The sequence below is a fragment of the Nanorana parkeri genome, unplaced genomic scaffold (assembly GCF_000935625.1).
Source record: "Nanorana parkeri isolate BGI_ZX_2015 unplaced genomic scaffold, ASM93562v1 scaffold1905, whole genome shotgun sequence".
NCBI classification, from domain to species: Eukaryota; Metazoa; Chordata; class Amphibia; order Anura; family Dicroglossidae; genus Nanorana; species Nanorana parkeri.
Genome location: NW_017308173.1, coordinates 137,928 through 154,640, shown reverse-complemented (window position 1 = coordinate 154,640; position 16,713 = coordinate 137,928). Strand labels below are relative to the sequence as shown.

Sequence of the window (16,713 nt, the reverse complement as noted above, 5' to 3'; positions counted from 1 at the left end):
ATACTTAAAAGGCAAAATGAGACAGCCTCGTGCAAAATCTTCAGCAAAACTTAATTATTAAAATACATCAAATACTTAAAGTACTTAAAAAACAGCATCTATAACACACCACATAAATCCAGGCATGGATCCCTGCAAATTACCAGATACAGATAACCTAAGGCTGGGTTCACACCTAGGCGTACAGAATATGTGCGTTTGCCGCGCGTTTCGTGCCGAGTGTTTTTACCACGATTTGCGGTAAAAGAAACGCGCGACAAACGCGCATTTCCGAGGACTATCCGGCCGTATCCTAATGGATACGCGCGGCAAATACGCCCCAAAGAAGCTCCTGTACTTCTTTGGGCGTAGGGCGTTTTGCAGCACATTCCTACACGCTGTAAAACGCCCAGGTGGGAACCATGCCTATAGGCAATCATTGGTCTTCACATGTTGAGCGTTTTACAGCGCGTAGGAACGCGCTGTAAAACGCCCAGGTGTGAACCAGGCCTAACTGTAGCACCCAATAAGAAACCATCTGACAATGTCTCGGTTGTGCATTGTTTTGACACTTTTTGAGGACCAGGCCCTCCTCTTCAGAGCTCCAAATTTAGTTTTTTTTTATTAATGACGTTTTTGCATTACTTCGTCATTTCGTTTTAGTGTTTGAAGATTTGCCCAGTCTGGAGAGAGCTGCAAGGTCAAGAACACTGTTGTATTACTGTAGTCCTACTGAAGCTTCTAAATAAACTTGGAAAATCAGTTACCATTGGTATTGTATTCTTTAGCACATGAGCACTGACTGGGAATAACTTTTCATATATAAAGGACACTACCTTTTTTAACGCAGTAAAAGAGCATAAACATTTGCATTTGTGCTGTATTTACCAGCACAGCTTCCAAGTTGCTCTGTACTGTTTGTGCAAACATCTGCTCAAGGGTTGCATGATTATAACTCAATACAATGTCCCCCGATCCCCCTCCTCGGGACTACATGTCCCATGATGCCAAACACAATCATGCATGCATTCCCTGTTCAGTCCTTTTTGACTGCCTTTGTATTCAGTGCAGGCAGCAGTACAGCAGTGCAGCAGTGCAAGGGAACAGAGCCACTTGAGAGGAGGAAACCTGGGGCAGTGTCTGTGGACTGCCTCAATCAAGAAGAATGGCATGCTTTGAAGAAGAAACAGCAGACAAGGTAAATGCCTAAGTAAGCTGCTATAAAACATTTTTCTCATTTAGAGCTTATAGTACAGGGCTACATATAGATCATTTAATACATTCATGTTAGTATAATTGTAAATGTATTGTCTGCACTGTATTAGCAGTATATACTCCATATAGAGTATATACTGCTAATACAGTGCAGACAATACATAATTGGGTACCGTAATAAATCCCCCCAAATCTGCCCTCACTTACTGTGCTCAAAAAAATGGGCTGAAAATCTCGGCTTATACTCGAGTATATACGGTAATAACATTTTAAGACATGTCCATCAATCCCCATATTTTCTACACTATTAAATATATCTTTCAGCTCTGCAAATATCTTTCCTTACAGAATAGAAAACTTTACGCTGCCCACTTTATACTGTTTTGCTGCAAATGTTGTGGGTATTTACAGAAAATTCTTAATCATCTACAGAATGTTGCCACCAATAATTGGCATCACTGTAAAAGTAATAAAGTTCTACATGCATGGGCAGGCAACCTGTATTTCATGTGCCTCCTAATACATTAAGGGCTTGTTCACATCAAATGGAGACCAGATCTGCATGAGTTTCTGCACACGCAGTGCAGTGTGTTATAATGCGTTTTTTGCCGCGTTTTTGATGCGTTCCGGGCCGTTTGTGGTTTAAACAAAAAAAAAAAGTATTTTTAGTTTAGAATGGGCTTTCAGTGCGTTCCAGGGCGTTTGCATGTGTTTTGATGTGTTTGCATGCGTTCCAGAGCAGGTAAAATATGGCTTGCTGCAGTTTTTTTACATGCTCTGGAACTGAACTCTGCAGTGTGAACTAGAGCCCAAAACACCATTGGAATACATTGGACAAAGTTTTGATCCGGTCTGTAACTGCTCTGGTCTGCTCCTGGAACGCGCATGGTGTGAACAAGCCCTAAGGCCTTGTTCACACCAAATGCAGAGCAGATCTGGTCAGGTTTCTGCACACGCAGTGCAGTGCAGTGGGTTGTGCCGCATTTTTACTGACACAATTTATATCTTATACAGTTGTCACTTGAACATTTGTCCTATTTGGATAATTTTCCCTCACCGCTTGCTGTGGTCACAACTCTAAAAGTCTCAGTCACAATGGTCAATAGGACAAGGTGGTGAATCTCCCCAGCTGGATCACAGACAGCAATCAAATTTGACGGAGACCCTTCCCTCGTTTTTCCAAAACAAAGTAATTAAGTAAAAACTAAGCAAGTACACACATAGGTTTCTGTCTTATTATTAGCATTGTACCCGCCCTCTGCTGCAGTTCCCCATCAGGTCCATCAGCAGATGGCGGGTACAATGCTAGTTTACTATTGGCTATTGCAAATTGAAATAGCCAATAGTAATGTGCCAATGCTTTTCAATGGGAAATTTTTTTTTTTTCCTCTCTATTCTGAGATCGCTCGTGTCAGAATAAGGAAAAAAAGACACATCAGTGCTTCTCTCCTTGGCGGCCGGGAGCGGGAGGCTCCCGGAGCGCCCGGGAGAGTTTTTTTTTTCTTTTTTTTTACAACAGCAGAGCCGCCGGACAATAGCAAACTATTGGGCGGAACTAGCTGTCACTGCTAGCTCCGCACAATCGTTTTCTATTTACTTTTTTTTACTTTTTTCACTCTTTTCCGCTCAGCAACACTCGGCTATTCACTCACTGCTGTTCGGCATCTTTAAGAATAGCCCGAACAGCAGTGAGTAGCCTGCCGGAGGTTCGGCTCAGCCGAAGGTGCTTGCTAGTTAAAGTTCACCTGTGGATAGACTATGGACATTAAACTATGTGTATATTCCTGACAAGTATTAAAGGATCTTTAAAAGTCCTCACTTACCTCTCTAGCTATATGTACTGTGAAGGAATTCATTCTCAAAGATCACAACAAAAACTATGAAGTAAGGTTTCTGTTGGTTTTCGAACAGGTTAGAAAAACCTGGTGTATGCTTCATTAGAGGATTGGCAGACTGCTAAGATCTGCTTTCATATAAAAAGGTTAACATTTAAGTGCCTTGGTTGTAGTTAAAAATTAATTTCTCCACCATGCTTATAGACATGGAGGTGAGAGAAGGCTTATTTTAAAGACCTTTTGCTTCTTGTTTAGAATATGTAATTATGTGCATAGGCTGGACACAAGTTCACTTTAAAGCCACACTCCAGGACAAAATGAGTTTTTATCATTAAAAAGTTGGATGCTATGTGTGAAAGGCTGCTGCAAAGTATAAAAATCTTACCTTGCCCCATGCCTGCTCGTACACATAACTCTATTCTTCTGAGCACTGTGGAGAGTGAGGGATGCGATTTGAGTAGCAGAGTGCTCTGGTCACATCATATACCCCTCCTCACTACTTACCAACCCACAAAATTTCATTAATTGCTTTTAAAGAATGCAAGTCATTCTGTGATTGGAGGGGGAGGGGCAGGGGTGTGACATCATCTCTCCTCCTCCATCCTTGCTTTGCATGAATAAGGTCGGTGAGTAACATAATCAGGGCTATAATAATAAAAAGGTAAATTGGGCATTTATCATGAGCCCAGGATAGGAGAGACAAAATTAGCCCAACTGACTGCGTACAATGGCTTGTACTAGACATGTAAAGACTCCAAAAAATTGTTTTATTTAGTTTTGGATCGATTCAAATTTGTTTTCAGATTTTGGATCCAAAATTTAATTTGGTTCGTTATGCAGTATTCAGATCGATTCAAATTTTTCGGTTTCGGTTTGGATCGATAAGAATTTTTAGGGGTCTAGGTCTATTCACTAAGCTACCGAGGGCAGCTGTGCAGAGCTAGCAGTGACAGCTAGCTCTGCCCAATAGTTTTTCCTACAGCTCTGCTGCTGTCAAAAAAAAAATACAAAAAAAAACTCTCCCGGGCTCTGGGAGCCTCCCGCTCCCGGCCGCCAAGGAGAGAAGCACTGATGTGTCTTTTTTTTCTTTATTCTGACACGGAGCGATGTCAGAATAGAAAAAAAAAAGAAATGTTCCCATTGAAAAGTAATAGTAAACCAATAGTAAACTAATATTGTACCCGCCCTCTGCTGATGGGCCTGATGGGGAACTGCAGCAGAGGGCGGGTACAATGCTAATTTACTATTGGCTATTGCAAATTGAAATAGCCAATAGTAAAGTCCCAATGCTTTATTGGGAATTTTTTTTTTTTTCTGGCATCGCTCGTGTCAGAATAAAGAAAAAAAAGACACAGCAGTGCTTCTCTCCTTGGCGGCCGGGAGCAGGAGACTCCCGGGGCGCCAGGGAGAGTTAGCTGTTTGGAGATCAGTGTCCCCTTCGGTTCTTCTGAACCGAAGGGGTCCTGGGGCCGAAGCTAGCCGAAGGATTGGCCGAAGCTACGGCCAGATCCTTCGGCAGATTCGTGAATAGACCCCTTCGTTTTTTTTCGGTTTGGATCGATTCAAACTTTTTTGTTTTAGGTTCCGATCCACTCGTATGGGGTTCTTTATCTTAATTTTTTGTTTTATTTTTGGACATTTTAGGCCTGTACTGTTTATCTTAGTCCGTACCAGTCCTCTAGTCCATACTGGTCATCTTAGCCCGTACTGATCATTTTAGTTCGTATTGGTAATTTTAGTCTGTACTTGTCATCTTTGTCTGTACTGGTCATCTTTGTCTGTACTGGTCATCTTTGTCTGTACTGGTAATTAGAATTAGATGTTTGAAAATCCAGAGGAAACTTTAAAAAAAGATATGGATTTGTTCAAATTGGGATGCATCCAAATGTCCAAATTGAAAAAAATTCATCCAAATTTCAGTTCAGAATGAAAATTTACTTACATGTCTAGCTTGTACATATTTTTGATCTTACAAAACGTTTGTGCACCAACTCCATGATGCAATGATAAGACTAAATGGAAGAACAATACCTACCCATAATCCCTATAAGCTGAGGTCCCAGTATACATTTGAACAAACATCTACATTGCTATTAATTCCTACTTATGCTGTAATATTTTGCAATAAATTAAGGGAAATGATGTCATCATTGGGAGTGTAGAGATGCTATTTGTGTTGTCCGTGCCTGTGATTTTAGGTATCTTGATTGTGGTTTTGACAGCAATTGACTCCATTAAGGCTATTAAGGTCTATATTACACAGGTGTGAAAAAAAGAGGGAGCATGCAAACAATTTCACAACTGCAGAACAACCCATCATCCTGATGCAGGTTTCACTACCTAGTAAGTGACTGCGCTGGGTCAACCATGCTAGAAACTCAATGTCTCATTAGGAAATGTCTCATTAGGAAATGGGATAAGGATGAAGGTTACCGCCATAGAGGTTTTTCCTTTAAAACATATTAACAGCTTCAAAAAGGGTGCACGACATACGGTAGTACAGATACACATTTCCACGTTTCTCGTCCTTTGCGCACCAGTGGCCTGAACGTTGCCTGGTATCCAAATGATTTCCAAAGGTAAAGTATTGATAGAGAGGAGCTTGTAGAACATGGAAGTTTGGTGTTGTTCTGCATTCAGTTCCTTTGTAAATGTGGCCTGAGTGACTGCTGGTGCAGATAGAGTATTTATAGGAAAGGTCATTCACATGGCTAGCACCGTCCAGATATGGGGAACAACAGTGGGAAAACAAGGGCACAAAACATTTCCTGTATAGGGTCTTCTACAACCCATGCCTTCCCCACCTTTCCTATTTTTCTACGAATTAAAATTAATCTATGAGGTTGGCAATTTTGGAGCTGTTAACATGTTTTAAAGGTAAAAGCTCTATGGCTTTCACCTTCATTCTTATTTAATTTCCTAGTGAGACACTGAACCAGCATTCTCTGAGAAGTCTCTAGCATGCTTGACCTAGCTCAGTCACCTACTAAGTAGTGAAACCAGCATCAGGATAATAGCTTGATCCTGACCTGAAGGCCCCTTTATGCACCTTTAAAACTTGATGCATTTAAGATTACTATTATAAAAAGTAAAGTAAAACCACAACTGTTTTTGGTCTTAGATAGAATATGGTAAAACTATTATTTTACTGTCTGTGTCCCCCTGGGAATATTTCCCTCTGCTTCATGTCCTGGGGGGTACAACAGGAAATGAGAGATAATCTCTCCAAAGTGAAATGAATTCCCATCTTAGACAGTTGTCATAGGAACAGATGTCCTCATTGAAGGGGCTTTTGTCACTTCTTGCCCTGAAGACAACTTAAAATTGTTGGATTTCCTTTTACTTTATTTTCCATGGACAATGGTCACCAGAACAAATAGAGAAGGTTAATTTCCTCAGACAGCACAAAGACAGCAATACAAACTTGACAAAGGATCTAACCCTTCCCTAGACCATACAAATCTAAAACAAGCTTGCCTGTAGATACACTTTAGTTTTCCTTCCTGTGATCCTAACAGCATTTGTTTATATGATAGTTTTTGAGCGTCTGTTACCAGCACTGAGGATGACCTTGCAGCCTAAAGCCTCATTCACACAGCTGCTGAGGGCCGTACAGTGCACAAAAGGAGTGTGATTTCTGCAGCCAGGAGTCACAGATGTTTGCGTACGACTGCGGACATCAGTTTGTACAAATCAATGGCAGGCTAACAGGTGCTGGGGCTCAGTGGCGTAACAACCGGGGGTGCGGGGGGGTCACTTGCCCCGGGCGCAGGACTGAGGGGGGGGCGCCGTCACGACCCCCGCTAAACGAAGCCATGGCTGACACGATCACCTGACACGATCACCTGGCTGTCATCGAAAAAAATGTTCTGCCCCGGGCGCCCATAACTCTGGTTACGCCACTGCTGGGGCTATGTGCACATTTGAGCATTTACTTTCTTACAAGGAGAGATGAGTGGCCCTGGATTCAGACAGTTTGGGTCCAGAGCAACTTTTCTGTCCCTGAACAGATGTAAATGCTTGCTTGCACAAACAGCTCCTGGCATCTGTTTGCCTGTCACTGATTTGTACAGACTGATGACCGCAGCTGTACACAAACACCTGTGACTCCTGGCTACAGAAATCTGCAGCCTTGTGAATAAGGCCTAGTACTTCTGCTAACGGTAAGTATGAGATGTAAGCCTGCAATATTTTACATAAAACATTGCCAGCGTTCCGGTCAACTGCAAACACAAAACATGCTGCATGCTCTATTTTTTGCATTTGCCATGGACCAGAACGCAGGCAATGTTTTGCCATGCGTCCGATCGCCCTCCGGGCGGGGGGATGTTGGCTGCCGTGCCATTGACTTCAATGCACCGGCATACCCCCTCCTGCCCAAGACTGAAGGGGTGCGTTCCATCAGCTGACGCTCTGGAATGCACCGCAATTGGTGTGAATGGGCCCTTACACAAAAGCCACACAGCCCACCACTGCTCTCCTCTGTCCATTCACGGAAAGCTTTGTATGTTGTGAATGGGTTCACAGAATGCAAAGTGGTCTGTGATTGGGCAAGAGGCTAGTAGAGGTGGTCAAACGATGCAACGGCTGCTGTGTAAGAGACCCGAAGGTCTAGTGTGTTGGAGAGCTGGAAGTATAGCGATAACTGTACTATTGTCCCTCAATAAAACTTTATATTGCAAATAAAATAGAATGCCCAAGGAGGCACTTAAAATACTTTTTTCTGGACTTCTTCTTTAAAACATATGTAAACTCAGTTACTAAAATCGAATAGTATGTGTAAAGTCAATAAGTGAGAAGGATAAAAACTCATGGTTGTTTTTTTTTTCTGCTCTCCGCTGTCCCTGGGACTTCATTAGAGAGATTTCCCCTCAATTTCTTTCTCTTTGACAATGGTTTTACCTGACAGGAAGTGAGAAAAAATCTATAACAGGGACAGAGACAGAAATACCCAGATAGCAAGGACAACTTGCCACAAACATGAGGCAGGGTTAAATTGAACTTCTTTTTAACTTGCTGCACACATTCCTGGCAAGTTGTAGACTTGCAGAACACTTGCAACACACTTTTTGAATTTGTAGCAAATTTGCTTGACAAGTCTACAGCAAGAGTCCTGCAGGTCTTAAGGTGCCCATACACTGCACGATTATCGTACGATAATCGTATGCAATCGGTTTTTCGTACGATAATCGAGCAGTGTGAACGGAGACGTGCGACCGTTTCTACTGTACGGTCGCACGTCTTCTGTCGAACCAGCATGTTCGAAAACCAGCTGGGAATCGTACGATTCTCGGCTAGTTAGAACGGTGCTCGGAAGATAAATGCTGAACGGGCCGGTGTGCGCACGCGCACACTGCCCGTTCAGCATTGCGGTCATCGGAAGCCCGCCCCTCAGGGGGGTGGGCTTGCGATGATCGAGAGTGCGATCTGCCTGTCCAAGATAGGCAGATCGTACATTTTTTTAATCCCTTTACAACCATCGCAAGACTATAGTCTTGCGATGGTTGTAGAGTGTATGGCCACCTTTAGCAAGAGCTCTGCAAGTGTACAGCACTTTTGCAAAGTGCATTCATCTGGAGACTTGCAGTGCAGACTTGCAGTAATTGTGCAACAAAATTGTGAACCTTGGCAAGTCTAGCAATAGTTTAGCAAGTCATTTTATAACTTGCAGCTCATTTGCTTGCTATCTGGGTAAACATCTAACAAGGGTTGTAGCCTTTCCGCACACAATGAAAAAAAAAAGCATTTTATTTCTGTCTGTGTTGCTGTTGGAAAGCTCACCTCACTTCCTGTGTGGTAAAACGTTGCCAACTGGACAGGTAATGAGGGAAAAACTCTCTAACACAGTCCCAAATAGCAGTAAAATAAAACAACAGAGGTTCTAGTTCTTGAACACACTTTCCAAAACTAAGTAGCCAGAGTTTTGGCTTGATACCTAAACATGTTAATCATTTCAAAATCATTATTAGAATTTTTAAATTTGCAGTTGTCATTTACATAGTTACATAGTTACACTGGTCCATCAAGTTCAACCTTCGTGTGTCTGTATGTGATTGTGTGTGTGTGTGTGTGTATGAATCCCTGTGTGGTCTCATTTTTAACCTTTACCCCTGTATGTTGTGGTCTCTGAGGAAGGTATCTAAATGCTTTTTGAATGATTCAATATTCTTACCACTGTTTGTGGCAGCGAGTTCCAGATTTTAACCGCTCTAACTGAAAAAAAGCCCCTACGCCCCTTGTGTTTAAATCTTTTCTCCACCAGTTTTAGGTGGTGGCCTCTAGTCCTGGTTACGGAGTTTACAGTAAAAAGTTTATTGCAGATGTTGTCATTACCACTAAACATTTTGTACATCAAAATGTCTCCACTTAGTCTCCTCAGTTCTAGCATGAACAAGTTTAAATTTAGTAGCCTTGTCTCATAGCTTAGGTCCTCCAGCCCCTTTAGCCCCTAGTTTAGTTGCCCTTCTCTGGACACGCTCCAGCTCAAGGACATCCTTTCTGTGAATTGGTGACCAAAACTGGACCGCATACTCCAGCTGAGGCCGAACCAGCGATCTATAAAGTGGCAAAATTATCGCTCTGTCTCTACAGTACATTCCCTTTTTAATACAAGACAGTACTCTGCTTGCTTTGTTTGCCGCAGCCTGGCATTGCAAGCTGTTATTCAATCTGTGGTCTAGAATGACTCCCAGATCTTTTTCCATTTCTGACTTCCCTAGCGGAGTTCCCATTAATAAGTATTCCTCCTGCCTGTTTTTGACCCCAAAATGCATTACTTTACATTTTTCAACATGAAACCACATCTGTCATGTGGTTGCCCACTTCCCTATTTTATCCAGGTCCCTCTGCAATGCTATAGTGTCTAAGTCCGTGTCTATGACCCTCCCAATTTTAGCATCATCTGCAAACACGGAAACATGGCTATTAACACCTTCCCCGATATCGTTAATAAACAGGTTAAACAGTATTGGGCCTAGCACAGAACCCTGGGGCACGCCACTCTTAACCATAGACCAATCTGAAAAAGAGCCATTTATCGATACTCTCTGGATGTGGTCCTGTAGCCAGTTCTCTATCCATGCACACACTTTCATCTATGCCCATAGACCTCAGCTTGTGTACTAAGCGTTTATGTGGTACTGTGTCAAAAGCTTTGGCAAAATCCAGATATACCACATCTACCGGCCTCCCTCCATCCAGATCTCTACTCACCTCTTCGTAGAATGTCAATAGGTTGGTCTGACAGGAACGGTCCTTCCTAAATCCATGCAGATTATCACTTACAATACCGTTATCACAAACAAAATCCACTAAATAGTCCTTTATCATCCCCTCTACTAGTTTGCATACTATTGATGTTAGACTGACTGGTCTGTAGTTCCCAGGTTGGCATCTTGACCCTTTTTTGAATATTGACACTACTGTAGCCTTCCGCCAGTCACTTGGTACCTTACCAGTTATTATGGAGTCCTTGAAAATAAGGAATAATGGCCTTGCTATAACCTGGCTGAGTTCTTTAAGTACCTTTTGGGTGCAGATTATCTGGTCCTAATGATTTATCTGCATTCATTTTTTCACGTCTTTGTTGTACCCCGGCTACCATCAACCACTGCGGTAGTTTACGTACTGAGCAAATAACATTCTTATCTCCATTAAACCAGTCACTCTCCTGAGTGTATACTGAGGAGAAAAATGAATTCAATACATCAGCCTTCTCCCTGTCGTTTGTGACTAATCTCACGTTTTTGTCTTTTATTGGGATGACCTGCTCTTTCTTTACCCTTTTACTGTTTATTTTTGGGGGTTCTTTTTACTGACTGTGGTGATATGCTTTTCATAATCAATTTTAGCCACCCGAATTTCATGTTTACATCTTTTGTTGCATTCCTTCTGGAATGCCAATGCAGTCCCCTCCACCTTATATTTTATAAATGCTAAATTTAAATTATACCTTTTGATCATGCCATGCACAGGCACTTCTGTTATAGAGTGACAACTTCTGTCCTGCATTGTATTCTGCAGGTATCATCCACTGTTGTCACCATTAGGTATGGGGTTTGGACTCGCCAGGTTCATGAGTCAAACGTTTGCAGGTTCACTACCAAAAAAAAGTGCCAGCAATGGAGAGGAAAGTAGACAGCAATGTAAAAGGACATTGTCTGCGAGTCAGCCGTAATGTGCTAATATGCTGTGCGTACAAGCACATTATGGCAATCGCCTACAGAGCTCTATTTTTTTGAACCACTTTACTTCCACTTTAAGGAAGGTTTTGGAAGAAAAATCACTGTGTCAGGAGGGGGGGGCCTGTCAGGTAGGGTATGGGGGGGCCCAATATTTCTAATGGAGGCCCTGCGCACAGGGAAGGACAGTGTCAGCACCAATTCAGAGATGATTTGAGGATCTATAGCCGAGTGATACACAAATAAGTAACATTTTTTTCAATATTTATTTTATTATTATTTCACATAAAAAAATATACACAAACAGCAAAGAACAATACAAAAATATTTTTTTGTTAATAGTTAAGGTACTTGAATGCATTTTTAAGATTTTAGTTTAGTGTCACTTTAAAGCCTCATGTAGAAGGAGGTCTAAAGGTGCCCATGCACCTTGCGATTATCGTAGGAAATCCCGCGATCGTATGATAATCGGCAAGTGTATGGAAGGCGTGCAACCGTTTCTACTGTACGGTCGCACGTCTTTTGTCTAATGAGCATGTTTCAAAACCCGCCGAGAATCGTAAGATTGTTGGCGGGTTTGTGGCATGCTTGTAAGACAAATGCCGAAGGGCCGGTGTGCGCAAGCGCACACTGCCTGTTCAGCACTGCAGTCATCGAAAGCCCGCCCCTTCGATGATCGTAAGTACGATCTGCCTGTCCAAGATGGGCAGATCGTACATGCTTTTAATTAGCTTACAACCATCGCAAGACAAAAGTCTTGCGATGGTTGTAAGGTGTATGGGCACCTTTACTCTGATTAATATCGTTGTTATAGCATGTGATTATGCGTACATTCATATTCATTCACTAGTTTTCGAATAAGTTAAAAAAAGAGAAAGCAGAAATGTCCATTGTATGTAACACAGCAACTGAACTTCCTTCAAATATATTAATTACTTACAAACATTACTGAATAACAAATGTGTTCAGTACTATGCAAACACTTGTAATGCTATGTAAGTGCATCTTTCCCAATACTTAAAGAGGAACTGGCCAAACATCATGGTGTGAAGGCAGAACCTGATGCAATTAGGGGAGGGCTCTGGAGTCACCGTTAAAAGCAAGCCTTACACATAAAAAAGTCTGCTAGGCTAAGGCTAAGTACAGTTACAACTGTGGCACTGGCAGGATGCCTTCTTACACAGTCACTGTAACTACAGGCAGCCAATGGTTTGCTGGCACAGATGATTATATTTATATCACCCTTGTTGGATCCAAAGGCTGCAGTGAGAAGAACTTATTGGACAAACCTTTCTACAATGACTTTGAAAGAGGAGCGGTAAGATTATGAATTATTTCAGCTTATCTGCTGTGCAGCTATAAAATCAGAAAATGGCACATAGGGCTAAATACTGCTTAGATCCCTGGTTCCCAACCTGAGGCCCTTTTGGCTCTTGCTGTGTGGACCTAGCAGTCAGTAGCACAGAAGCATTCATTTGAAAGGGAGCTGTAGTGTCTGTAGAAATCTCATGTAGCACTTCCCCAATCTCTGACTGTCTCCTGCAGTCTGTCTTTAGTCTCTTTTTGACATATACTGAATATTATATGTGGCCCTTTGAAGCTTTCAGAGGCCAGAGCTGAGACCCTCTTTATCTCTTAAATTGATAACCATTGGTATAGATATTTTATGCAACACACTCCATTCAGGAATTTGTTTTGTTGTTACAAAAAGTTGAGAAGGAAATAGAAATCGATGATAAGTTATTTCGTTTGTAGCTGATTTTATCTTAGTAATGTGTTTTGTTTTCACTTTTTTCTCTTTATATACATTGCAATATTTCCTGTTATTATATTGTTCTTACAGGTAAAATACAGTTTCTTTATTTGTGATGATTCAGGCCTTCCTGATCTGTCATCAACCCACACGTAGAAGTTGCTATAGAGTAAACCTGATACATTTTACATATTATTTATTTCTACAGTAGTAATAATAATATCAATAATGATAACAATAGACAGGCAGCCCTACTATGCATGGCAGTCACCTGATCAAAATTGGAATGAAATGTCTCTTTTTCTCAGTAGCTATACTGTATCACCAGGTGGGTGTAACGCTGGAATAGGATTGAGCAAATAGGCTGTGAAAGAAAAACTCAAGGCAACCAAAAAATTAACCCTTGCATTGTGGCTACCCCCTCACTGCAAGGGTTAACTGCTCATTTTGGTCTAGGGGCCTTAAAACAGATATAGTCACCTGATCCTCGTTGCTGCAGCAGTGACCGTTCACCCCTCTTCCCCGACCCTGTGTTTCAGACATCTTCTTGCTCCCCGAGTTCCAGGGTCGTTCCATGTCCCATGCCTCTTCCATGCACTTAATTTGGAACACCAGAACCCCGTGATTGCCCCTGTCTGACATCTTGACACAGCACATACAGGACTCCAAACACGAACTGCCTGAGTGAATCCCGGAAAGGTGGTAATCTTAGTTAGATGCGAAGCAGCAGAGGTGGCTCTCTAATTAGGTGGCCGCTCACTCCTGGTGCTCCGGAAGCCCCTATGTTAATCCAGCCCTGCTGACCTTTTGAGACATGGACTCCACTAGACCCCTAAAGGTATGATGTGGTATCTGATACCAAGATGTAAGTAGCAGATCTTTTAAGTCTTGTAAATTACAATGTAGGGGCCTCCTTCGCTTCCCACATGTATCAATAAGTCTTGGCCGCCCATGCCCCTGTCATCAGTTCACCAGTTTTCCCTCCTTGGACCACTTTTGGTAGGTCCTGGCCACTGTAGACCTGGAACATCCCGCAAGAGCTGCAATTTTGGAGTTGCTCTGACCCAGTCATGTAGTCATCACAATTTGGCCCTTGTCAAAGTTGCTCAGATCCTTACCCTTGCCCATTTCTCCTGTGGCATTGATCCTCTTGCCATCTCTTCCTCCATTTTTTTGATGAAACACCACATTTTGTACTTCCTTATATCACAACTGCTCCTTGGTACTGTCAGCCCCCCTGGTTGTTACACCACTGATCAGGTGAGTATTTTTTCATTATTTTAGACTCTAGACCAAAACGTGCACCTAACCCTTACAGACAGAAGGTTACCTTCAGATAAAACCAAATTGGCCATACTGAAAGGAGTCTATGACCAGCTTTATTTAGGATACTGAGTAGCCAGCTTTATCAGCAATGATAATTTATAAATCTATTTACATTTCGGCATCATAAACAAAGTCTGCCAGTGCATTAAAAGAGAACTCCAGTCAGATAAAAAGAATCATCAATCATGCTTAAGTGGCATGCCTTTGGTGTGTTTTTTTTGACTGTCAACAGCAAAAATGAATGTAATAAACATTGTAGATCCTTTCAAAATGAACATATCAACAAATAATGTCTCCGGTAATCCAGTGATGTCTCTCAGCAGAATGGCTCTGCTCTGATGCATGGTACATTGAAGGCTAAGTTTTCTTTTCTGACCATGTTTCATGATACACCCATATTGAATGTGTCATATAAAGCATAGTCAAATCACAGGCCCTGCACCCCCTCCTGCCCCCACCTCAGTACAAGTGAGGAACAGTCTGCAGGAGTCCGAACATTGCACCCGCGATCTAATGATTGCAGTTTGACTACTCTACTGGATTCTATGCAAAAAAAAAAATGAATCCACATTTTTTCTTTTATAAAAAAGTGTGCTTTTATTCTTTGCTAAAGGTGGCATTTCTGACTTTGGGTCTGAATAATCCAGCTCGGGTTTTGTGTCTCTCATCTGGATTGTTAATTGCTTATCCAGGTGAGATAAAAGGGGAAGGCTGGAGCATGATGTTGCTCTGGCATGGGACTCAGACAGCATTCTGAGAGAGAGAGTGCTACAAGTTGGATGGTTGTGAGGAAAAGGTTGCTGAAAGTCCTTTTGTTTTGTGAGGTGGCTGAGATAAGCTCACCGCCTAGTAGAGAGGAAACCTGCCTGTTTAGTCAGAGCCTGGATGGCAAGGATTTTTATTTTGTTTTATTGCAACCTTTTAAATAAAAACTGACTGCAAGTCAGATATAAGAAGGACTTTGCTGCCTGGACTACCTTTTTCCCAGGGAAGGTGATCACCATTTGAGCTATACCCCCACTATATATATATATTTCATGTCACAGCCAAAAATTCATGTCATTATGACAAAGCTCCTACACACCCAGGTAGTGCCAAAGCTTGCTGCCAAGCCCTGCCCTCACACATTCCTAATGACCTATCAGTAAGGTGAGCAGCCTCACTGGCCCAAAGGAATGTGCAGGAGGAAGGTAAGAGCAAGCAAGCAAGCTTCTTTATTGCCAGAGTGGTAACAGGAGAGTTTGGGAGGCTATTGTGGTTATGTGCCAACACCTCTAGGTGCCTGCATCTTAACTGCATTTTTTTTTCTGAATAATCACTTAACTAAGACTTGACTGACAAAGTGAAGTAGACCAAAAGATCCTCAAAAGCTACACATCATGGATTGTGTTTTCCCTTATAATAAAAACCTTCCTTTAAAAACTGCATATAGTGTTTACTTGTGTTATCTTTGACTAATATTTACATTTGTTTGATGATCTGAAACATTAAAGTGTGACAAACGTGCAAAACAATGAAAAATCAGGAAGGGGGCCAACGCTTTTTCACACAACTGTATATAGAACTAACAATGTACAGTGCACAGCACTTTACATACTGTATATTCACATCAGTCCCGGCTTTCAAATTAAGGTCCCTAATTCACATGGATGCATACACATACTAGGGCCAATTAAGCTCCCAACATGTCTTTGGAATGTGGGAGCATACTCAAACCAACACAGAGAGAACATGCAAAGTCCAAAAGATAGTGTCCTGGCCAAGGCTGTAAGAGAGAAGTGCTAATCACAAAACCATGGGCTACCTGTCTTTACACATTATACCAACTCACAAAGAAGTGATGGTGACAGGGATACACTAGAGTACTATCGGATGGTCGCCCAGCTAAAAACTGGCTTGGGTGGCTTCAGGATTTCAGTTTCACACACAGACTGGGCAAGATTACCTGCTGGCTTGCCTGCCATTCCATTTGCTCCTTTTTGCAGGCTACAGAAATATATTGGTACACTCCTGTTAAAACTGCAAATGGAACTTTGAGATGCATACAAAGAACCTACCTGCTCAGTCCATCTTTTTTATCCAGGCATTGCTGTAGTTTAACGGTCCACCCCATGAGTATCGAGGCGATCTGAGAGCCCCAGCTAGTGATGCCAGAGAAGAATTCCCAAACATAACAGCTACCTGTTCCTTGCCATCTCCCACAGGCAAAAAGCATGATGTCAAAAAAATTATTCTACAATGAAAATAAGGACTGGCTGAATCAGATGAGTTGCATGATAGAATCAGGGGTATTAACAGTTGGCATGTTTTTAATTTGCAGATCTGTTTGATCTGTGGAAAATAATGGAATCCAGTGATCCAGATAATCCATATTCATGCATTGTATGATTCTTCACAGATTGGGCAAGCCTATATAAATATTATA

General features: G+C 42.0%; 1 protein-coding gene across 4 annotated transcripts in view; it reads left to right on the top strand.

Annotated features, from left to right (window-relative positions):
• The first annotated feature begins 12,354 nt into the window (after positions 1-12,354).
• Positions 12,355-16,713, top strand: part of ALOX5 (arachidonate 5-lipoxygenase) — a 46,193-nt gene continuing 41,834 nt past the window's right edge. For 2 of the 4 annotated variants that reach the window (XM_018572024.1, XM_018572026.1), the window contains exon 1: positions 12,355-12,527. In XM_018572024.1, the coding sequence (XP_018427526.1) occupies positions 12,378-12,527 (150 nt within the window). In that variant the 5' untranslated portion in view covers positions 12,355-12,377. The remainder of the gene's footprint in view (positions 12,528-16,713) is intronic. The other 2 variants (XM_018572025.1, XM_018572027.1) reach the window with 1 other exon arrangement.